The sequence below is a fragment of the Erinaceus europaeus genome, chromosome 9, assembly GCF_950295315.1.
Source record: "Erinaceus europaeus chromosome 9, mEriEur2.1, whole genome shotgun sequence".
Classification (NCBI taxonomy): domain Eukaryota; kingdom Metazoa; phylum Chordata; class Mammalia; order Eulipotyphla; family Erinaceidae; genus Erinaceus; species Erinaceus europaeus.
Genome location: NC_080170.1, coordinates 101,385,001 through 101,402,871, shown reverse-complemented (window position 1 = coordinate 101,402,871; position 17,871 = coordinate 101,385,001). Strand labels below are relative to the sequence as shown.

General features: G+C 38.3%; 1 protein-coding gene across 1 annotated transcript in view; it reads right to left on the bottom strand.

The window, feature by feature from the left end:
• IMPG2 (interphotoreceptor matrix proteoglycan 2) overlaps positions 1-17,871 on the bottom strand; it is a 90,468-nt gene that overhangs the window by 25,617 nt on the left and 46,980 nt on the right. Inside the window, exons 10-11 of the mRNA XM_060197117.1 lie at positions 3,624-3,868; positions 337-422 (exon numbers count right to left, since the gene is read on the bottom strand). Coding sequence (XP_060053100.1) covers positions 337-422; positions 3,624-3,868 — 331 coding nt within the window. The remainder of the gene's footprint in view (positions 1-336; positions 423-3,623; positions 3,869-17,871) is intronic.

The window sequence follows — 17,871 nt, the reverse complement described above, 5'->3', positions numbered from 1 at the left end:
CAAAGCTTTATGAATGATAAAGTACTGTAGGTGTCATTCTCTTGCATTCTCTATATGCCCATTCTCTCTTGATTTCTCTGTCTACATACAATAAATAAATTTATTTTAAAATGTGTAGACTTCGTTTAGCTACTACAAAAAGTTTCAATTTTTTGAGTCAATACTTGTGACTTGAGAGTTAACTAGTTACTATGAATGATGCATTAGGGATGATAAACAAGAATATTTGAAGATGGGATAGTTAAGGAAATCCATGACGCCAGAGTAAGCAGGTGAGGGTACCATAAAGAAAATGTTTAAAGCATAACTGTAGGCAGAAAACAGAAACATACTTACTAAAGTGGATGGAGGGGTTTCCTGAAGACTTGAACTCTGGGTATTCCAATCTAGATCTTCAGTTTGGGAAAATAAAACTCCTTTCACTAAAGAAAGAACAACATCAAAGATCAAAGTTGTTTCTTTTTTTTTTTGCCTCCAGGGTTATCACTAGGTCTCATTGCCTGTATTATGAATCCACTGCTCCTGTGGCCATTTTTCTTTCTTTCTTTCTTTCTTTCTTTCTTTTTTTTTTTTTTTTGATAGAACAGAGAGAAATTGAGAGGGGAGGGGAAGACAGAGGGAGAGAGAATGATACACACCTGCAGACCTACTTCACTATGTGTGAAGCAACCCCCCGGGCAAAGTGGGAGCCAGGGGCTCAAACCAGGTTCCTTGCACTTTGTACTATGTACATTTAACCTGATGCACAATAGCCCAGCCCCCCCTCAATGAACTTCTTAGTTGAAATATAGCTATTTGAGTTCAAAGTCAGCTAAAAGTCAAGTTCTCCCTCTTTATAGTTTAAATTTTGGCAGAACAGATGGGGAAGATGTGTTTGGAAAATGTTTGCTACTTTATTCAGGTAGTTACATACAGAACATAATCTGAATTTTATGACTCCAACTCATAAGATTCTTCCCATTATTACACTGAGGAGACTCACATTATCTCCTTTCTGCTTGCCAGTCAGCTTCTACTCTTTGTAAGAGTCCTACGAAGCTATGATTAATTTTATCATTTGAAGTTTTATTTATTAACCAGAGTAACAGAGTACATAGGGTGTCAGGAACCAAACTCAGAGCCTTATGCTTGTAAGCCCTATGTTCTATTGTTATGTCATCTTCTGGGCCACTTTTTTTTTTCAGTTTAAGTAATAAAATTGAACAATTAAAGACAACAATTAGATATCATTTTATACCTGTGAGACACCTGTAATGTCTTGCATTAGAAAAGACACTAGCAACAAATGTTGGAGAGGATGTGGAGGAAAAGGGATACTTCTACATTGCTGAGGGGAATGTCAATTGGTCCAATTCTTGTGGAAAACAATCTGGAGATTTCTTAGGACACCAGAAATGGACCTAACCTATGACCCAACAATTTCTCTCCTGAGGATATACTCAAAGGAAACAAAAATGCATATCAGAAGAGATCTATGTATATACCTATATTCATAGCAGCAAAATTTGTAATAGCCAAAACCTACAAACAACCCAGATGTCCAAAAACAGATGAGTGGCTAAAAACATCGTAGTATATACACACAATGGAATACTACTCAGCTGTTTAAAATGATTAAGTTATCTCTTTTGTGTCATCATGGATGGATCTTGAAGACATCTTGTTAAATGAGATAAGCCAAAGGAAAAGGACAAATATTAAATGATCTCATTTATAAGCAGGACATAATATATAGGGACAAGGAGGGACAGCACAAAGTGAAATGTGGACTGGGAGTGGTATGTTGCATATGCAGAAGGAAGGGGAGTGAGAGGGGAGAAAAGAATTTTGTGGGGTGGGTGGTGGCTCACCTGGTTAAGCGTACATGTTATAATGTGCAAGGACCCAGGTTTGAGCCCCTGGTCCCCACCTGCAGGGGGAAAGTTTTGCAAGTGGTGAAGCAGTGTTTCAGATTTCTCTGTCTCTCTCCCTACCACCCCCTTCTCTCTCAATTTCTGGCTGTCTCTATTCAATATATAAGCAAATAAAGATAATATTTTTTAAAAAAGAAAGAAAATAACTTTGGGGTCCTGGTGTACAATGAAACTATACTTCTGTGTCAATAACTACACTGTAAATCATGAATTGTCTTAATAAAAAATGTAAAAAAATTAATAAAATTGAGTTTCCATTCATTTGATTTATGCTAAGAATGAAAAATTTAGGCATAATATTTCCTTTGGGCATAAGGTAGCTTTGGAACAAATGGACTAGGATACAAAAGAATTCATTTTACTCTGTTAATATTTATTTGATATTTTATTATATCAATATTAAAGAGCAATAAAGTAAAAAGCATCTTTACAAAACTGTTGATTTTCCAGGGACACAATTTCACCCCTTCTTAAAAATATATGTGAAGATTCCTCACCCATCACTAAAGTGCCAATCTCCCTCCACAACAAGCCATTGGATTACATTCGTTTTACCATTTTCCTCCTTAGAGACCTTAGACATGCAGCTGCGGACAAAGGGTTTCTTTATGTTTTACCCTGTCTGTTCCTTTGTTTTGCTTTAAACCATTTTTAAATTTTTTATTTTGGTATTTTTATATTTTTAAAGTGGTGCCAGTGTTGGACCTCAAACCCTGTTCCACCTCTTTGGCCCAATTTTTCATATTTTTTATTGAGAGGAGGGGGAGAACAGACACCAGAGCACTGCTCCACCACCCATGGAGTTCTACCTATCTCTGAACTTAGTGCTCTCGTGTGCTGCCAATAATAGAACCCAGGGCCTCACACAGGGAAGACACGTACTCCACTACCGAATCACTTGCAAGACCTTTCTCTAAACCAATTTTAAATGTTTTACTGAGGGGCCAGGTGGTGACACACCTGGTTAAACACACACACTGCAGTGCACAAGGACTCAGGTTCAAGCCCCTGGTCCCCACCTGACCTGACGGGGGAAAGCTACATGAGTGTTGAAGCAGGACTACAAGTGTCTCTCCGTCTCTTTATCTCTACATGTCTCCCTCCCTTTTCAATTTCTCTCTGTATCTATCCAATTATAATTTTTAAAATGTTTTACTTTTATTCTTTTTTTAATTTTTTTCATTGCCACCAGGGTTATCACTGGGGCTCAGTGTGGCACTATGAATCCACTGCTTCCAGAGGCTTTTTTTTTTTTTCCTAATTTTTACTAGATAGGACAGAGAGAAATTGAAAGGGGATGGGGAAGTAGAGAGAGAGAGAGAGAAAGAGAGAGAGAGAGATAAACACCTGAAGACCTGCTTCACTCATGAAGCTGGCGCCCGGCAGCTGGGGAGCCAGGACTCAAACCCCAGTCCTTACACTTGGTAGTATGTGCGCTTAACTAAGGGTGCCACCACACAGCCTCCTTCTTTTTATTTTCTCTTTTCTCATCTTTTGTGATTCTCTGTCTACAAATATTAAAGATCCCCTGATTAATCTTTCCAGAATGACCATATGGCTAAGGTTCTATTCATACTAGGATGGCTCCTATCTCATGCAGTTTGGAAAATACTAAGAACAGTATATACTTAAGGAAGCTGATTTTCACGATAGTATATTAGAAAGTAAACTAAAACTATATAAAGAAGTCACGATGGATATTAAACTCACCGTTGATAAGCTGAAGGGAGTCAGGTTGTGGATTCAAAGAAGTGTTTCCTAGTAAAATATTCTGACGCAATGTCTCAGCAATATAATCCCTGAAGTTATTAATTGTATAAACAACAGTAGGCTTATCATCTAATTCCACAAGACCATGGTTTTCCACTTTGTTGGAATGAAGGCTAATTAAGTCCCAGGTGGTATTGCTGATGGTTTCACCATTGAAGGTAACTTCATAGTGGACATCTATGCCACTGTGAATAAAAAAAAAAAAAATAGAATACAATTGTCCCTAAGGAAGCAGCACAATGACAGATGCTTTTAATTCATGGCAATGAGATATTATATTTATGGGGAATCTCAAAAAGCATGGGTTTCATCACCATTCTTGCAGACTCTGGGCAACCTTCTGCTATCTGATCCTCCTTCCTAGAGAAAAGAGTTTGCAGCACTAAGAAATTGAAAGAATTCCCAATGAGGACACAGCTACAATCATGTAGAATATCTGTGCATCTTCTTCTCCCCCTATATTCTCACCTCATCTTTCCTCATTCAAAGCCAAGTATTCCAATCAAAACTGTCTTCTACTGATAACTTCACCCAATAATGAGCAATCCTTTTATAACTATTATTGCTGTTGGGAAAATTACGTACTCCAAAACAGGACTGAAGCAATGAAGAAGTTTAATTACTATGGCCTAAACAGTTATTATTAGAGAAGTAAAATATGAAAAATTAAAAAATGGAGCAAATTGTGTTGCTGAGGAGTTATTCTGATGCAGTCTCCGCCCCCAGGTTTTACTACTCCCCGCGAAATCCTAGCATTGCCCCCTTCAACCAATCCTGGCCCTACACGTCACCCCTGGTTGTCGCCCAATAAAAAGCTCCCTCACCCCCCCCCCTCTCTGGGCTCTCAGCTCTCCCTCTCTGAGGTCTCGCTCCCTGCTCTCCCCCGTGGTCAGGTAGTGGGGATGACCATTGCCGGCTGGCTCCACGTGGTCTGAACCAAAACCCCCCATCCTATAATAAAGATTTGTGTACCCCTTTGCTCTGGACGTCCGATCTCTTCTCCGCGGTGCAGCCCGACACCAGACCACCACCACAACAAAATTGATGATTTTTTATTTCTTTAATCATACTAGAATATTTTCTTTTTTTTAACTAGAGCACTGCTCAGCACTGGTTTCTAATATTTTTTAATTTTATTATTATTATTGTTGTTATTTTCCCTTTTGTTGCCCTTGTTGCTTTTTTATTGCCGTTGTAGTTATTATTGTTGTTGATGTCGTCATCGTTGTTGGATAGGACAGAGAGAATGGAGAGAGATGGGGAAGACAGAGAGGGGAGAGAAAGAGAGATACCTGCAGACCTGGTTCACTGCATGTGAAGCAATTCCCCTGCAGGTAGAGAGCCCCGGGTGGAACCGGGATTCTTAGGCAGGTCCTTGCGCTTCGCGCCACGTGCACTTAACCCGCTGCGCTACCGCCTGACCCGCTAGAATATTTTCTAACTTGATAGTTATCTAAGTCTCTCAGGAGATAGACTTTGTTTTGATAGCCTAGACAATTTACAGTTCTACAAAGCTTAATACTAAATTATTCAACACTACAAAGTTACAACTTTGTAGAGGGCCTGATAAAGAATGATTACTCCAAAATGTATTATTCTACTGCCTCACTTAGCAACTATTTCCACTAAGTTATATATATATGCTTTTCTAGCATTCTAGGAACTAGGTATTTTTTGCTGGCTCCCTCATTTATAGATTGAATAGAATAGAAATAGAAGTTTAAAAAAAAGAAACAGAAGTTGATATGTCATTTGATTTCTTTTTTTTAACATTATTTACTAGTGATTTACACATGTTTATAGGATTATAATATTATAGGAGAATAGCTCCAATACCACACCAACCACCAAAGTTGTTTAATTAATATGAAAAAAGAAAATAGCAAACAGCCCAATAGAGGTATAGGGGGAAAGCATCAACATAATGTGAATAATACCGTGGAATCAAGAAGAAAAGGGAATTAGTAACGGATTTATACTACTAGCTAGTGGAGACATTTCTGATCAGTGTACTGTGACTTGCTTATAAGACTTTTCCCTTGCTGCCCTTGCTTCTTAGTTTCCACCTATGAGTGAGATCATTCAGTATTTGTCCTTCCCTTTCTGGTAGGTCCATTTCCAGTGTTCTGAGAAATCTCCAGGCTGTTTGCCACAAGGGTTGGACCAATTTACATTCCCACCAGCAGTGTAAAAGGGTTCCTCTTTCCTCACCAACATTTGCTTCTGTCCCTTCTAAGCCAAAAAGGGGAGGACAAATACTGGATGATCTCACTTATAGGTGGAACTTAAGAAACAAGGACAGAATGAGAAAACATAAAGTAAAACTTGGACTGGGTGTGGTGTGTTGCACCAGAGCAAAGAACTCTGAGGGAGGAGGGGAAGGGAGGGAGCAGAGAGGGTGTTGAGTCTCTGGCCCGTGATGGTGGGACAGGACCTAAGCTGGGGCTGAGAGCGTTCTGCAGACACCTATACGGGGAGATTAGAAATTGTACCTATGTATAAATAACTGTACTGTAAGCCATGAGCCACCCCTAATAAAATGATACAAAGAAACAAAAAATTCCTATAGGTAAAGAGTACACAAGTCAGTTAATATAACAAGTGGTGAGCTGATAGATATGCTTATCACTTTATATGCATCAATTGACATCCTAGAGAATGCACTGTATTTTGAGATTTATAATAAGAATCAGTCTTATGAAACCTCTCCTTCCTAGGAGAGAAAAGCTACAGTTATAGATTTGTCCTAAATCTGCATGCTTCAGACCACAACCTGGTTTACAGAAGACACCATGGGAGGACTTCCGGGGGCGGAGCTACGAGCAGCAGATCGCTTTCTCTCCTCTCCTCTCCTCTCCCAGATCAACTAGGAATACCAAAGGAGACCACCCGGACCGAAAACAAGACAGGACTATAATGACCACAGGAACCCAGTAAATCACCTGTGAGTACAAACACGCGTGGCTGGTGATAGAGAGGAGAGAGGGGCCTAAGGAGAGATTAAGTGACTGCTAACAGTTCAACAGTTTGTCAGTGGAGACACCACCTCCAGTCTGCTCCACCAACAAGGGGACAGCTGAAGGGAGGAAAGGACTCCCCAGAGACTCACCAAGTACAACTCTGAGTCTCCATTGCTACTACACTCAGAATCTGGAGCAGCAACAGGGAGGGACACCAGGGCACAGAGATCTAACCGGGAAACTCAGGAGAAGACCTATACCTCGGTGGCATAGCTGAAGGGCTGTGAAAGTCTCTTTGCATAACCACTGGATTATCTCTGCCACAACCTGCTTTATCTCTTGGTCAGGAGTCATTGATTAAGCCAAGAAGCCTATTGATAGTTTAAAAGCCCTCAGGCTACCATAGCCTACAGGGGAAAAAAAAAAAAGGCTTTTACACCACTGAACTCCAACTCAGGGATTGAAAAACCTCTTAACTTATATAAAATGGTTAAAACAACAAGAAAAAATAATGGAGACTCGAACCAGGACAAGAGTCCAGCTAAAAGTCCTCCAGAGGGCGAAGCACAAAACAACGAGTTCAACATCCAAACATTAGCTAAGGAAATAATAACAGGAGTGAGTAAAGAATTTGAAAAAATTGTAATCAGAACTGCAGGAACAACAAATGAGAATATGGAAGAAAATTCTAATAATCTCATGGTTATTAGAGAGCTGAAAGCTGAAATTGCTGAGCTAAGAAGGCAACTAGCTGAACAAGCTAAAACAGTATCAGAGCAGGGCAACAAAATAGATGAACTCCAGAAAGCAGTAGAGGGCAGAGAGAATAGAATCAATGAGGCTGAAGACAGAATTAGCAAGATTGAGGATGAATTAGAGACAACTAAAAAAGAAGTAAGAGATCTCAAAAAGAGATTAAGAGATGCTGAAAACAACAACAGAGTCCTATGGGATGACTTCAAAAGAAACAATATACGCATTATTGGCTTACCAGAGGAAGAAAGAGAAGGGGAGGAAGAAAGCGTTCTCCAGGCCATAATAGCTGAAAATTTCTCTAGTCTAGACAACACCAAAGACATAAAGATTCAAGAAGCCCAGAGGGTCCCAAACAGAATTAACCCAGACCTAAAGACACCAAGACATGTCATACTTAGATTGGAAAGGAATAAGGATAAAGAAAGGATCCTCAAGGCTGCAAGAGAAAAACAAAGAGTCACCTACAAAGGAAAACCCATAAGATTAGCAGCAGACTTCTCCATACAAACACTACAGGCCAGAAGAGAATGGCAAGATATCTATCGAGTGCTCAATGAGAAAGGCTTTCAGCCAAGAATACTATATCCTGCTAGATTGTCATTCAGACTAGATGGAAGCATCAAAACCTTCTCAGACAAGCAACAGTTGAAGGAAGCAACCATCACCAAGCCTGCCTTGAAAGAAGTTCTGAAAGGTTTCCTATAAACAACCAGACCACCACAAATAGAACATATATCAAAACACTCTAAAACTCTACAAGAATGGCGTTAAAATATCTTCAATCTTTGATATCAATAAATGTCAATGGCCTGAATTCACCTATTAAAAGACACAGAGTAGGAAGATGGATCAGAAAACACAACCCAACAATATGTTGTCTACAGGAAACTCACCTAACGCAACAAGACAAACACAGACTTAAAGTAAAAGGATGGAAAACTATCATTCAAGCCAATGGCCCACAAAAAAGGGCAGGAACAGCTATTCTCATATCTGACATGATAGACTTTAAAATACATAAGATTAAAAAAGATAGGAATGGACACTACTTAATGCTCAGAGGATCAGTCAATCAAGAGGACTTAACAATTATTAATATCTATGCACCCAATGAGAAGCCATCTAAATACATCAAACTTCTACTGAAAGAGCTACAGCAATATATTAACAGTAACACAATCATAGTAGGGGACTTCAACACCCCACTATCTCAACTTGACAGATCATCCAGGAAGAAAATCAGTAAAGACATAAGGGAGCTAAATGAAGAGATAGATAAACTAGAACTATTGGACATTTTCAGAGTCATTCATCCCAAGAAACTGGAATACACATTTTACTCAAATCCACATGGATCATTCTCAAGGATAGACCATATGTTAGGCCACAGAGACAGCATCAGCCTATTCAAGAGCACTGAAATCATCCCAAGCATCTTCTCAGACCACAGTGGAATTAAACTAACACTTAACAATCAACAAAAGATTAGTAACAGTGCCAAAATGTGGAAGCTCAACAGTACACTTCTTAACAACTTCTGGGTCAAAGAGGAAATCAAAGAAGAAATCAAAATGTTTCGAGAGTTCAATGAAAATGAAGACACAAGCTATCAAAATATTTGGGACACAGCTAAAGCAGTCCTAAGAGGGAAGTTCATAGCTATACAAGCACACATTAGGAAACAAGAAAAGGCACAAATAAACAGCCTGATTGCACATCTTAAAGACCTAGAAGAAGAACAACAAAGGAACCCTAAAGCAACCAGAAGGACAGAAATTACTAAAGTTAGGGCATAAATAAATAACATTGAGAATAGGAAAACCATACAAAAGATCAATGAAAGTAAATGTTGGTTCTTCGAAAGAGTAAACAAAATCGACAAACCTTTAGCCAGACTCACAAAACAAAAAAGGGAGAAGACCCAAATAAATCGGATAGTAAATGAAAGAGGAGATATCACAACAGACATTGCAGAAATTCAACATATCATGCGAGGCTTCTATGAACAACTATATGCCACCAAGTTAGAGAACCTGGAAGAAATGAATGATTTCCTAGATACCTACCAACTTCCAAAACTAAGTAAAGAGGAAGTGGATAACATGAACAGGCCCATCACAGCTAATGAAATTGAAACAGTTATCAAAAATCTTCCCAAAAATAAAAGTCCTGGACCAGATGGTTTTACAAATGAATTCTACAAAACTTTCAAAGAAGAACTAATACCTCTACTTTTAAAAGTCTTCCAGAAGATTGAAGACACTGGAATACTCCCTGCCAGCTTCTATGAAGCCAACATCACCCTGATACCAAAAGCAGACAGGGACACAACCAAAAAAGAAAACTACAGACCAATATCTCTGATGAACATAGATGCGAAAATATTGAACAAAATTCTAGCCAACCGGATACAGCAGTATATCAAAAAGATTGTTCATCATGACCAAGTGGGGTTTATCCCAGGCATGCAAGGTTGGTTTAATATACGTAAATCAATCAATGTGATCCACCACATCAACAAAAGCAAGACCAAAAACCACATGGTCATATCAATAGATGCAGAGAAAGCCTTTGACAAAATACAACATCCCTTTATGATCAAAACACTACAAAAAATAGGAATAGATGGAAAATTCCTGAAGATAGTGGAGTCTATATATAGCAAACCTACAGCCAACATCATACTCAATGGTGAAAAACTGGAAGCATTTCCCCTCAGATCAGGTACTAGACAGGGCTGCCCACTATCACCATTACTATTCAACATAGTGTTGGAAGTTCTTGCCATAGCAATCAGGCAGGAGCAAGGAATTAAAGGAATACAGATTGGAAGAGAAGAAGTCAAACTCTCCTTATTTGCAGATGACATGATAGTATACATGGAAAAACCTAAGGAATCTAGCAAGAAGCTTTTGGAAATCATCAGGCAATACAGTAATGTGTCAGGCTATAAAATTAACATTCAAAAGTCAGTGGCATTCCTCTATGCAAACACTAAGTTAGAAGAAATTGAAATCCAGAAATCAGTTCCTTTTTCTATAGCAACAAAAACAATAAAATATCTAGGAATAAACCTAACCAAAGAAGTGAAAGACTTGTATACTGAAAATTATGAGTCACTACTCAAAGAAATTGAAAAAGACACAAAGAAGTGGAAAGATATTCCATGCTCATGGGTTGGAAGAATTAACATCATCAAAATGAATATATTACCCAGAGCCATCTACAAATTTAATGCTATCCCCATCAACATCCCAAGCACATTTTTTAGGAGAATAGAACAAATGCTACAAATGTTTATCTGGAACCAGAAAAGACCTAGAATTGCCAAAACAATCTTGAGAAAAAAGAACAGAACTGGAGGCATCACATTGCCAGATCTCAAACTATATTATAGGGCCATTGTCATCAAAACTGCTTGGTACTGGAACATGAACAGACACACTGACCAGTGGAATAGAATTGAGAGCCCAGAAATGAGGCCCCACACCTATGGACATCTAATCTTTGACAAAGGGGCCCAGACTATTACATGGGGAAAGCAGAGTCTCTTCAACAAATGGTGTTGGAAACAATGGGTTGAAACATGCAGAAGAATGAAGCTGAATCACTGTATTTCACCAAATACAAAAGTAAATTCCAAGTGGATCAAGGACTTGGATGTTAGACCAGAAACTATCAGATACTTAGAGGAAAATATTGGAAGAACATTTTTCTGCATAAATTTTAAAGACATTTTCAATGAAACGAATCCAATTACAAGGAAGACTAAGGCAAGTATAAACCTATGGGACTACATCAAATTAAAAAGCTTCTTCACAGCAAAAGAAACCACTACCCAAATCAAGAGACCCCTCACAGAATGGGAGAAGATCTTTACATGCCATACATCAGATAAGAGTTTAATAACCAACATATATAAAGAGCTTACCAGACTCAACAACAAGACAACAAATAACCCCATCCAAAAATGGGGGGAGGAATTGGACAGAATATTCACCACAGAAGAGATCCAAAAGGCCGAGAAACACATGAAAAAATGCTCCAAGTCTCTGATTGTCAGAGAAATGCAAATCAAGACAACAATGAGATATAACTTCACTCCTGTGAGAATGTCACACATCAGAAAAGGTAACAGCAGCAAATGCTGGAGAGGGTGTGGGGGCAAAGGAACCCTCCTGCACTGCTGGTGGGAATGTCAATTGGTCCAACCTCTGTGGAGAACAGTCTGGAGAACTCTCAGAAGGCTAGAAATGGACCTACCCTATGACCCTGCAATTCCCCTCCTGGGGATATATCCTAAGGAACCCAACACATCCATCCAAAAAGATCTGTGTACACATATGTTCTTGGCAGCACAATTTGTAATAGCCAAAACCTGGAAGCAACCCAGGTGTCCAACAACAGATGAGTGGCTGAGCAAGTTGTGGTATATATACACAATGGAATACTACTCAGCTGTAAAAAATGGTGACTTCACCGTTTTCAGCCGATCTTGGATGGACCTTGAAAAAATCATGTTGAGTGAAATAAGTCAGAAACAGAAGGATGAATATGGGATGATTTCACTCTCAGGCCGAAGTTGAAAAACAAGATTAGAAAAGAAAACACAAGTCGAACCTGAAATGGAATTGGAGTATTACACCAAAGTAAAAGACTCTGGGGTGGGTGGGTGGGTGGGTAGAATACAGGTCCATGAAAAATGATGAATGAAATAGTGGGGGTTGCATTGCTAAATGGGAATCTGGGGAACGTTATGCATGTAAAAAAAAAAAAAAAAAAAAAAAAGAAGTAGAAACGCAAAGCAGAAAATGACTGAGTTTGGAGTATGGCACCAAAGTAAGAAAGCAGAAGTATACTAGAGTTTGCAGTGAGTACCTCCCTAATACTTCCTCTCCACTTTTCCAAAGCTTTGGGTCCATGATTGCTCAACAATTTGTTTGGCTTTGTATGTTAACTCTCTTTTCAGTCACCAGGTTCCAGGTGTCATCAGGATGCCGGCCAGACTTCCCTGGATTGAAGACACCACCAATGTGTCCTGGAGCTCAGCTTCCCCAGAGACCCATCCTACTAGGGAAAGAGAGAGGCAGACTGGGAGTATGGACCGACCAGTCAACGCCCATGTTCAGCGAGGAAGCAATTACAGAAGCCAGACCTTCTACCTTCTGCAACCCTCAATGACCCTGGGTCCATGCTCCCAGAGGGATAGAGAATGGGAAAGCTATTGGGGGAGGGGGTGGGATATGGAGATTGGGCGGTGGGAATTGTGTGGAGTTGTACCCCTCCTACCCTATGGTTTTGTTAATTAATCCTTTCTTAAATTTAAAAAAAAAAAATTAAAAAAAAAGAAACTAGGACTTCAGAGCCTCAGGCATGAAAGCCATTTGCTTAACCATGATGCTATCTTGCCCATCCATTTAAAAAAAAAAAAAAAAAAAAAGAAGATACCATGAAGGTGGCATCTCTCACCTGTCATATAAATAGTCTTCTGTGATGTTCTTGACTCACTCCAAGTGACTCTGGTAAGTCAAGGTTTTAAAAGACAAATACCAGCTACATATGCTTACCCTGCAAGACTATCATTCAAATATGAAGGAGCAACCTAAGCAGTATTGGACACATAAAATCTAAAGGAATTTTCCATTACCAAACCTGCCTCACAAGAATTACTGGGAGAAGTGCAACAGCAGAAGAAACAAGGAACATCTAAATCTTGACAAGGTGATATATAGTTAAAAAAAAAAAAAAACCAGAGCCAGAAACACAAACCATAGAACTATGAGACTACTTTAAAGTATGAAAGGAGAGAAAGAGATATATGCTGTCCAAGCAAAGAACAGTTTTTTTAAACACATAGATGATACATACGTACATACATACATACATACATAAGAGAAGTACCTTTTTTTTTCTGCCTCCAGAGTTATTGCTGGGGCTCAATGCCTGCACTATGAATTCACTACTTCTGAAGACTATTTTCTCCATTTTGTTGACCTGGTTATTTTGTTGTTATTATTGTGATCATTGCCATTGCTGTTGTTGTTGTTGTTGGATAGAACAGAGAGAAATACAGAGAGGAGGGGAAGACAGAGAGGGGGAGAGAACGACAGACACCTGCAGACCTGCTTCATCACTTATGAAGCGACTCCCCTCCTGCAGGTGGGGAGCCAAGGGGCTTGAGCTGGGATCCTTACCCTGGTCCTTGCACTTCGCACCATGTGCATTTAAACCCACTGCAGTACCACCTCGCTTCCAATAGATGTACTTTCATGAACAACATATTTACAGTGCTCTATGTCTTTATAAATGATGCCATTTTCTCTCTAGTAACTTCTGAATCTTACATCTTTTCTGTTTTTACAATCCTTTCTGTCATATACAACATCTTGAGGTTCTTTAATTTAATGTTTATATTCAAGGACTCTTGATGATAGCATCATCATTCTTTGTTACTAAATGGTCTTTATTTCTCTGAAAGACAGCTATTGGTGGTTTTGCTCATGTGTGCAATATAAATAACTGGAACATATGAACTAGTTTAAAAAAGAAAAAAATGGGGAGGGGGAATAGATAGAGTGATGAATATGCAAAGAGATTTTCATGCATGAGGCTCTGAAGTCCCAGGTTCACTCCCCTGCACCACCATAAGCCAGAGATGATCATTGCTCTGGTGAAGAAAAAAGAAAGAAGGAAAGAAAGAATGTAATTAAACTATCACTAAAACTATAGTGGTTGCTTTTGGGGAGTGAGGAGAGCCAGGGAGAGAGGGGGAGCATAGAACTGTGGTAGTGGGTGCAGTGTGGAACTATACTTCTGTAATATTATGATCTTGAAAACTATTATTAAGTCACTAATTAAAAATTTTAAAAATAATAGTTATGAGCCATTTGACATCATGATGCTTTGCTATGTAGTAAGACAGCTGTTTGTCATCTAGAGCTACTCTCAATCTCTTTATTTCTTATGTTGGAATATGTTAATTTGTGCAATGATTCCTGATTTTATTTTGTAAAAAAAAATAAATTCACGGGAAGGTATGTCAAAATAACCAAATGATGACCCCAAAGTAGAAGAAAACAGTAAGAGGGACACCTGCTGGCCAGAACTCTCCACATATATATTTCAAGCATCCAGTATAATGTCTGGCTTAGTGGTTCATTAAAAACTTATGGCAATAGTGAAAAGGCAAATGATCGATTTTATTCACTCAGGCAGGCATATAAGTTAACTGAATTTATAACACTTAATGACAATATATGGGGGCACAGAGATAGCTCCTGTACATACATCAGGTTCAAACCCTGAATTTTTAAAATATATATGCTATACAGATAAATACACTGTTTATTCATATCAAACGGGCCCTACTATACAAAGTAATGTGTGCATCACGGAAAGTGTGTACTAAACACATAGAAAATCTTATGTGGGGGTAGGCCAGGCGGTAGCATACCAGGTTAAGTGCACATAGTAGGAAGCTTAAGGACCCGAGCAAGGATACTGGCTCCCCACGTGCAAGGGGTTTACTTCACAGGCGGTGAAGCATGTCCGCAAGTGTCTATCTTTCCGTCTACCTTTCTATCTTCCTCTCCCCTCTCAATTTCTCTATATCCTATCAAAAGAAAAAAAAATGGCCACAGGATCAGTGGATTTGTAGTGCAGGCACCAAGCCCCAAATACAACCCTGAAGGCAAAAAAAAGAAGAAAATGGGAGTTGGGCGGTAGCGCAGCGGGTTAAGCGCAGGTGGCGCAAAGGGCAAGGACAGGTATAAGCTCCCCACCTGCAGGGTTCAACAAGGGTTGAAGCAGGTCTACAGGTGTCTGTCTTTCTCTCCCCCTCTCTGTCTTCCCCTCCTCTCTCTACTTCTCTCTGTCCTGTCCAACAACGATGACATCAATAATAAAAAAAAAAAAGAAGAGGAAAATCTCATGTGAGTATAAATTCGTGGAGGGAGGGGATGTTATATGTTACATACCTTGTCTATAACTGTCACTCACTTATGTACAGCCCAAAATTAAAGTATTCCAATAAGTTATGGATAAATTTCACTGAATAAATCAGAGTTGACAATATGGGGTGATTTACTAAATTGTACCTACCAAGGCTAACAATTCTGTCATAAAATTTAATGGCTTCATGTTGAATTGTAGCATTCAATAATTGGCTCTCTTTTTTTTTTTCTCATAGGGTTAACATCAGAATTTAGGTTATTGTAACTTTTTTCTTTCTTTCTTTTACTTGATAGGGCAGAGAAAAATTGAAAGAGAGTAGAGATAAGGAAAGAGAAAGCAGGATACCTGTAGCAGTGTTTGACCGCTTGTGAAGTTTTCCTCCTGCAGGTGGGGTTCATGGACTTGAGCCTGGGTCTATACACATGATAGTGGCTGTGCTCAACCAGGTGTGCCACTGTTTAGCCCTATTGTAACATTGCATCACTTTCAAGAGGGTAGCAACTAAACACAGACTTTCTGGCTGAATATTGCTATATATATAAACTATTGTGTGTCTTACAGTCATATATATATATATATATGACTGTAAGACACACAATAGTTTAAGTGTACTAAAAATAAAGAAGACCAAAGTCTGACTTGTTGTGGACAAAATATATGATATTAGTGATAAAGTACTGCGAATTTTTCATCCTGAGGCAAATTGTCTTTACCTCAAAAAGGAGAATAATATTAATCCTCATTTTCACTATGTCACAATAAGAAAATAAAATGAAAAAATAAAAGAACCCATTCACTGACATATCTAAGAATTATTTATTTCTGTAAATAGTGGGTTTTCTCAAGTAGTAGTTGCTTAACAAATTTGCTAAATCTGTATAAATTTTAAAAAGGGAATCAGAAAGTCCTTTTGAAATGTAAATAACAGTGAATGAAAATTACATTATCTATAAGCAGATATGTATTTAGTCTGTGAATATGCTTCATAAATTCAATATTATATTTACCAACCTTCCAAGAAAAGAAATTTTAAATAAATCCAAAAGCAAAAAAAATAAAATTAAAATAACAAGTTTTTTTTCAAGAGGTACTATGATTTTTTTTCTCCTAATCACTTTATTGGGGGAATAATGGTTTGCAAGATATTTTCTGTCACCTGAGTACAGTTCCTTATCTCCTCATGATAGTTGTCTGCACAGATGACATCAACTAAAATCTACCTCCACTATTGCACACTCTATGCTTTTATCTTATACTTCTTCTTAGATACTCCAGAGTGCAGTTACTTTACAAATAAACTTACAGATATCAGTTTTCATCGCTCCATATATATATATGAAGTGATATGTCATTATATTATTGAATGACATAATATACTTGAAAGTGCTCATATTCACACAAATTCTTATTTCTATTTTCAATTAAATATAGTTTTTTGCTGCCTTACTGAGTTTTTTTTTTTTTCAAGTAACCTGTATTAGTATTCTGGACAAAACAATTGCCTATCATGACCTAACCACCAAGACCAATACTGTAAACCATTAATTTCCTCCAATACAAAATAAATAAGTGAATAAATAAATTAGACCTTTAAAATATTGATATATACAAATACGTAGCTGAATGAATAAGCAAATATCTGTTGCTCAAAAAATTTTAAAAAGACAAGTACGATCTGATGAATGGATTCAAATTTGATATTTGAAATTCTCAAATTTTTAAACTTTACCAGATGTTCTAGGACAGATTTAAGGGGGAAAATATCTCCAAAGAAACTTACAAAACATTCTTTTTGACAATGAATAAATATTGTTTAGTAAGAAATAATGTTTAAACATGTAAACTGGTGTTCTACCTGCAAATAATATGTATTAGACTAGCACAAACTATGATTTAGCCTATCACTCCATGAGGCTTGAAAACTCCCTGGCTTCCCAGAGGTCAGTGGGTGTTGAGAGAGGCCAAAGCCTCCCCCTCTGCCACAGTGATCACCCAAGAACTGATGGGAAACTATGTGACCTGTTAACCTTCATACCATATGGGATTCATACCTTGATACTATATGGGATTCGTTAGTAAAATAGTAAACAGTATTATACTTGTTTTAAGATAACTGATGTATCTGCCATTTGATACTTAGCCTGTACAATCTCTATCTTTGCTGTGACCCTAAACTCCTTTCCAGATGTACCCCTTATGCTACTTGCTGATGTAAGCTTTCTGTGGAATTTCTTTGTTACAAACCTATAAAAAGATGTACTATTCTGTCTATTTATAGATACCCTCCTCACCTATTTCCTATTACACTTCCCTCACTCACTCCAAAGCTACCCTTATCAAAGCAAGGACTGCGAAAACTGAATGAGGGCAAGAGACTGGCATACTTTAATGATGACCTTTAGTCACTGTCAGGCCACCCTATAACTGGGGCCCTATTCAAGGAGTGCTGAGATTCCCAAACAGATATGATGGGGCTAGACCTCGAATAAATCCCTCTCTCCATTGTTACTGGTCATCTC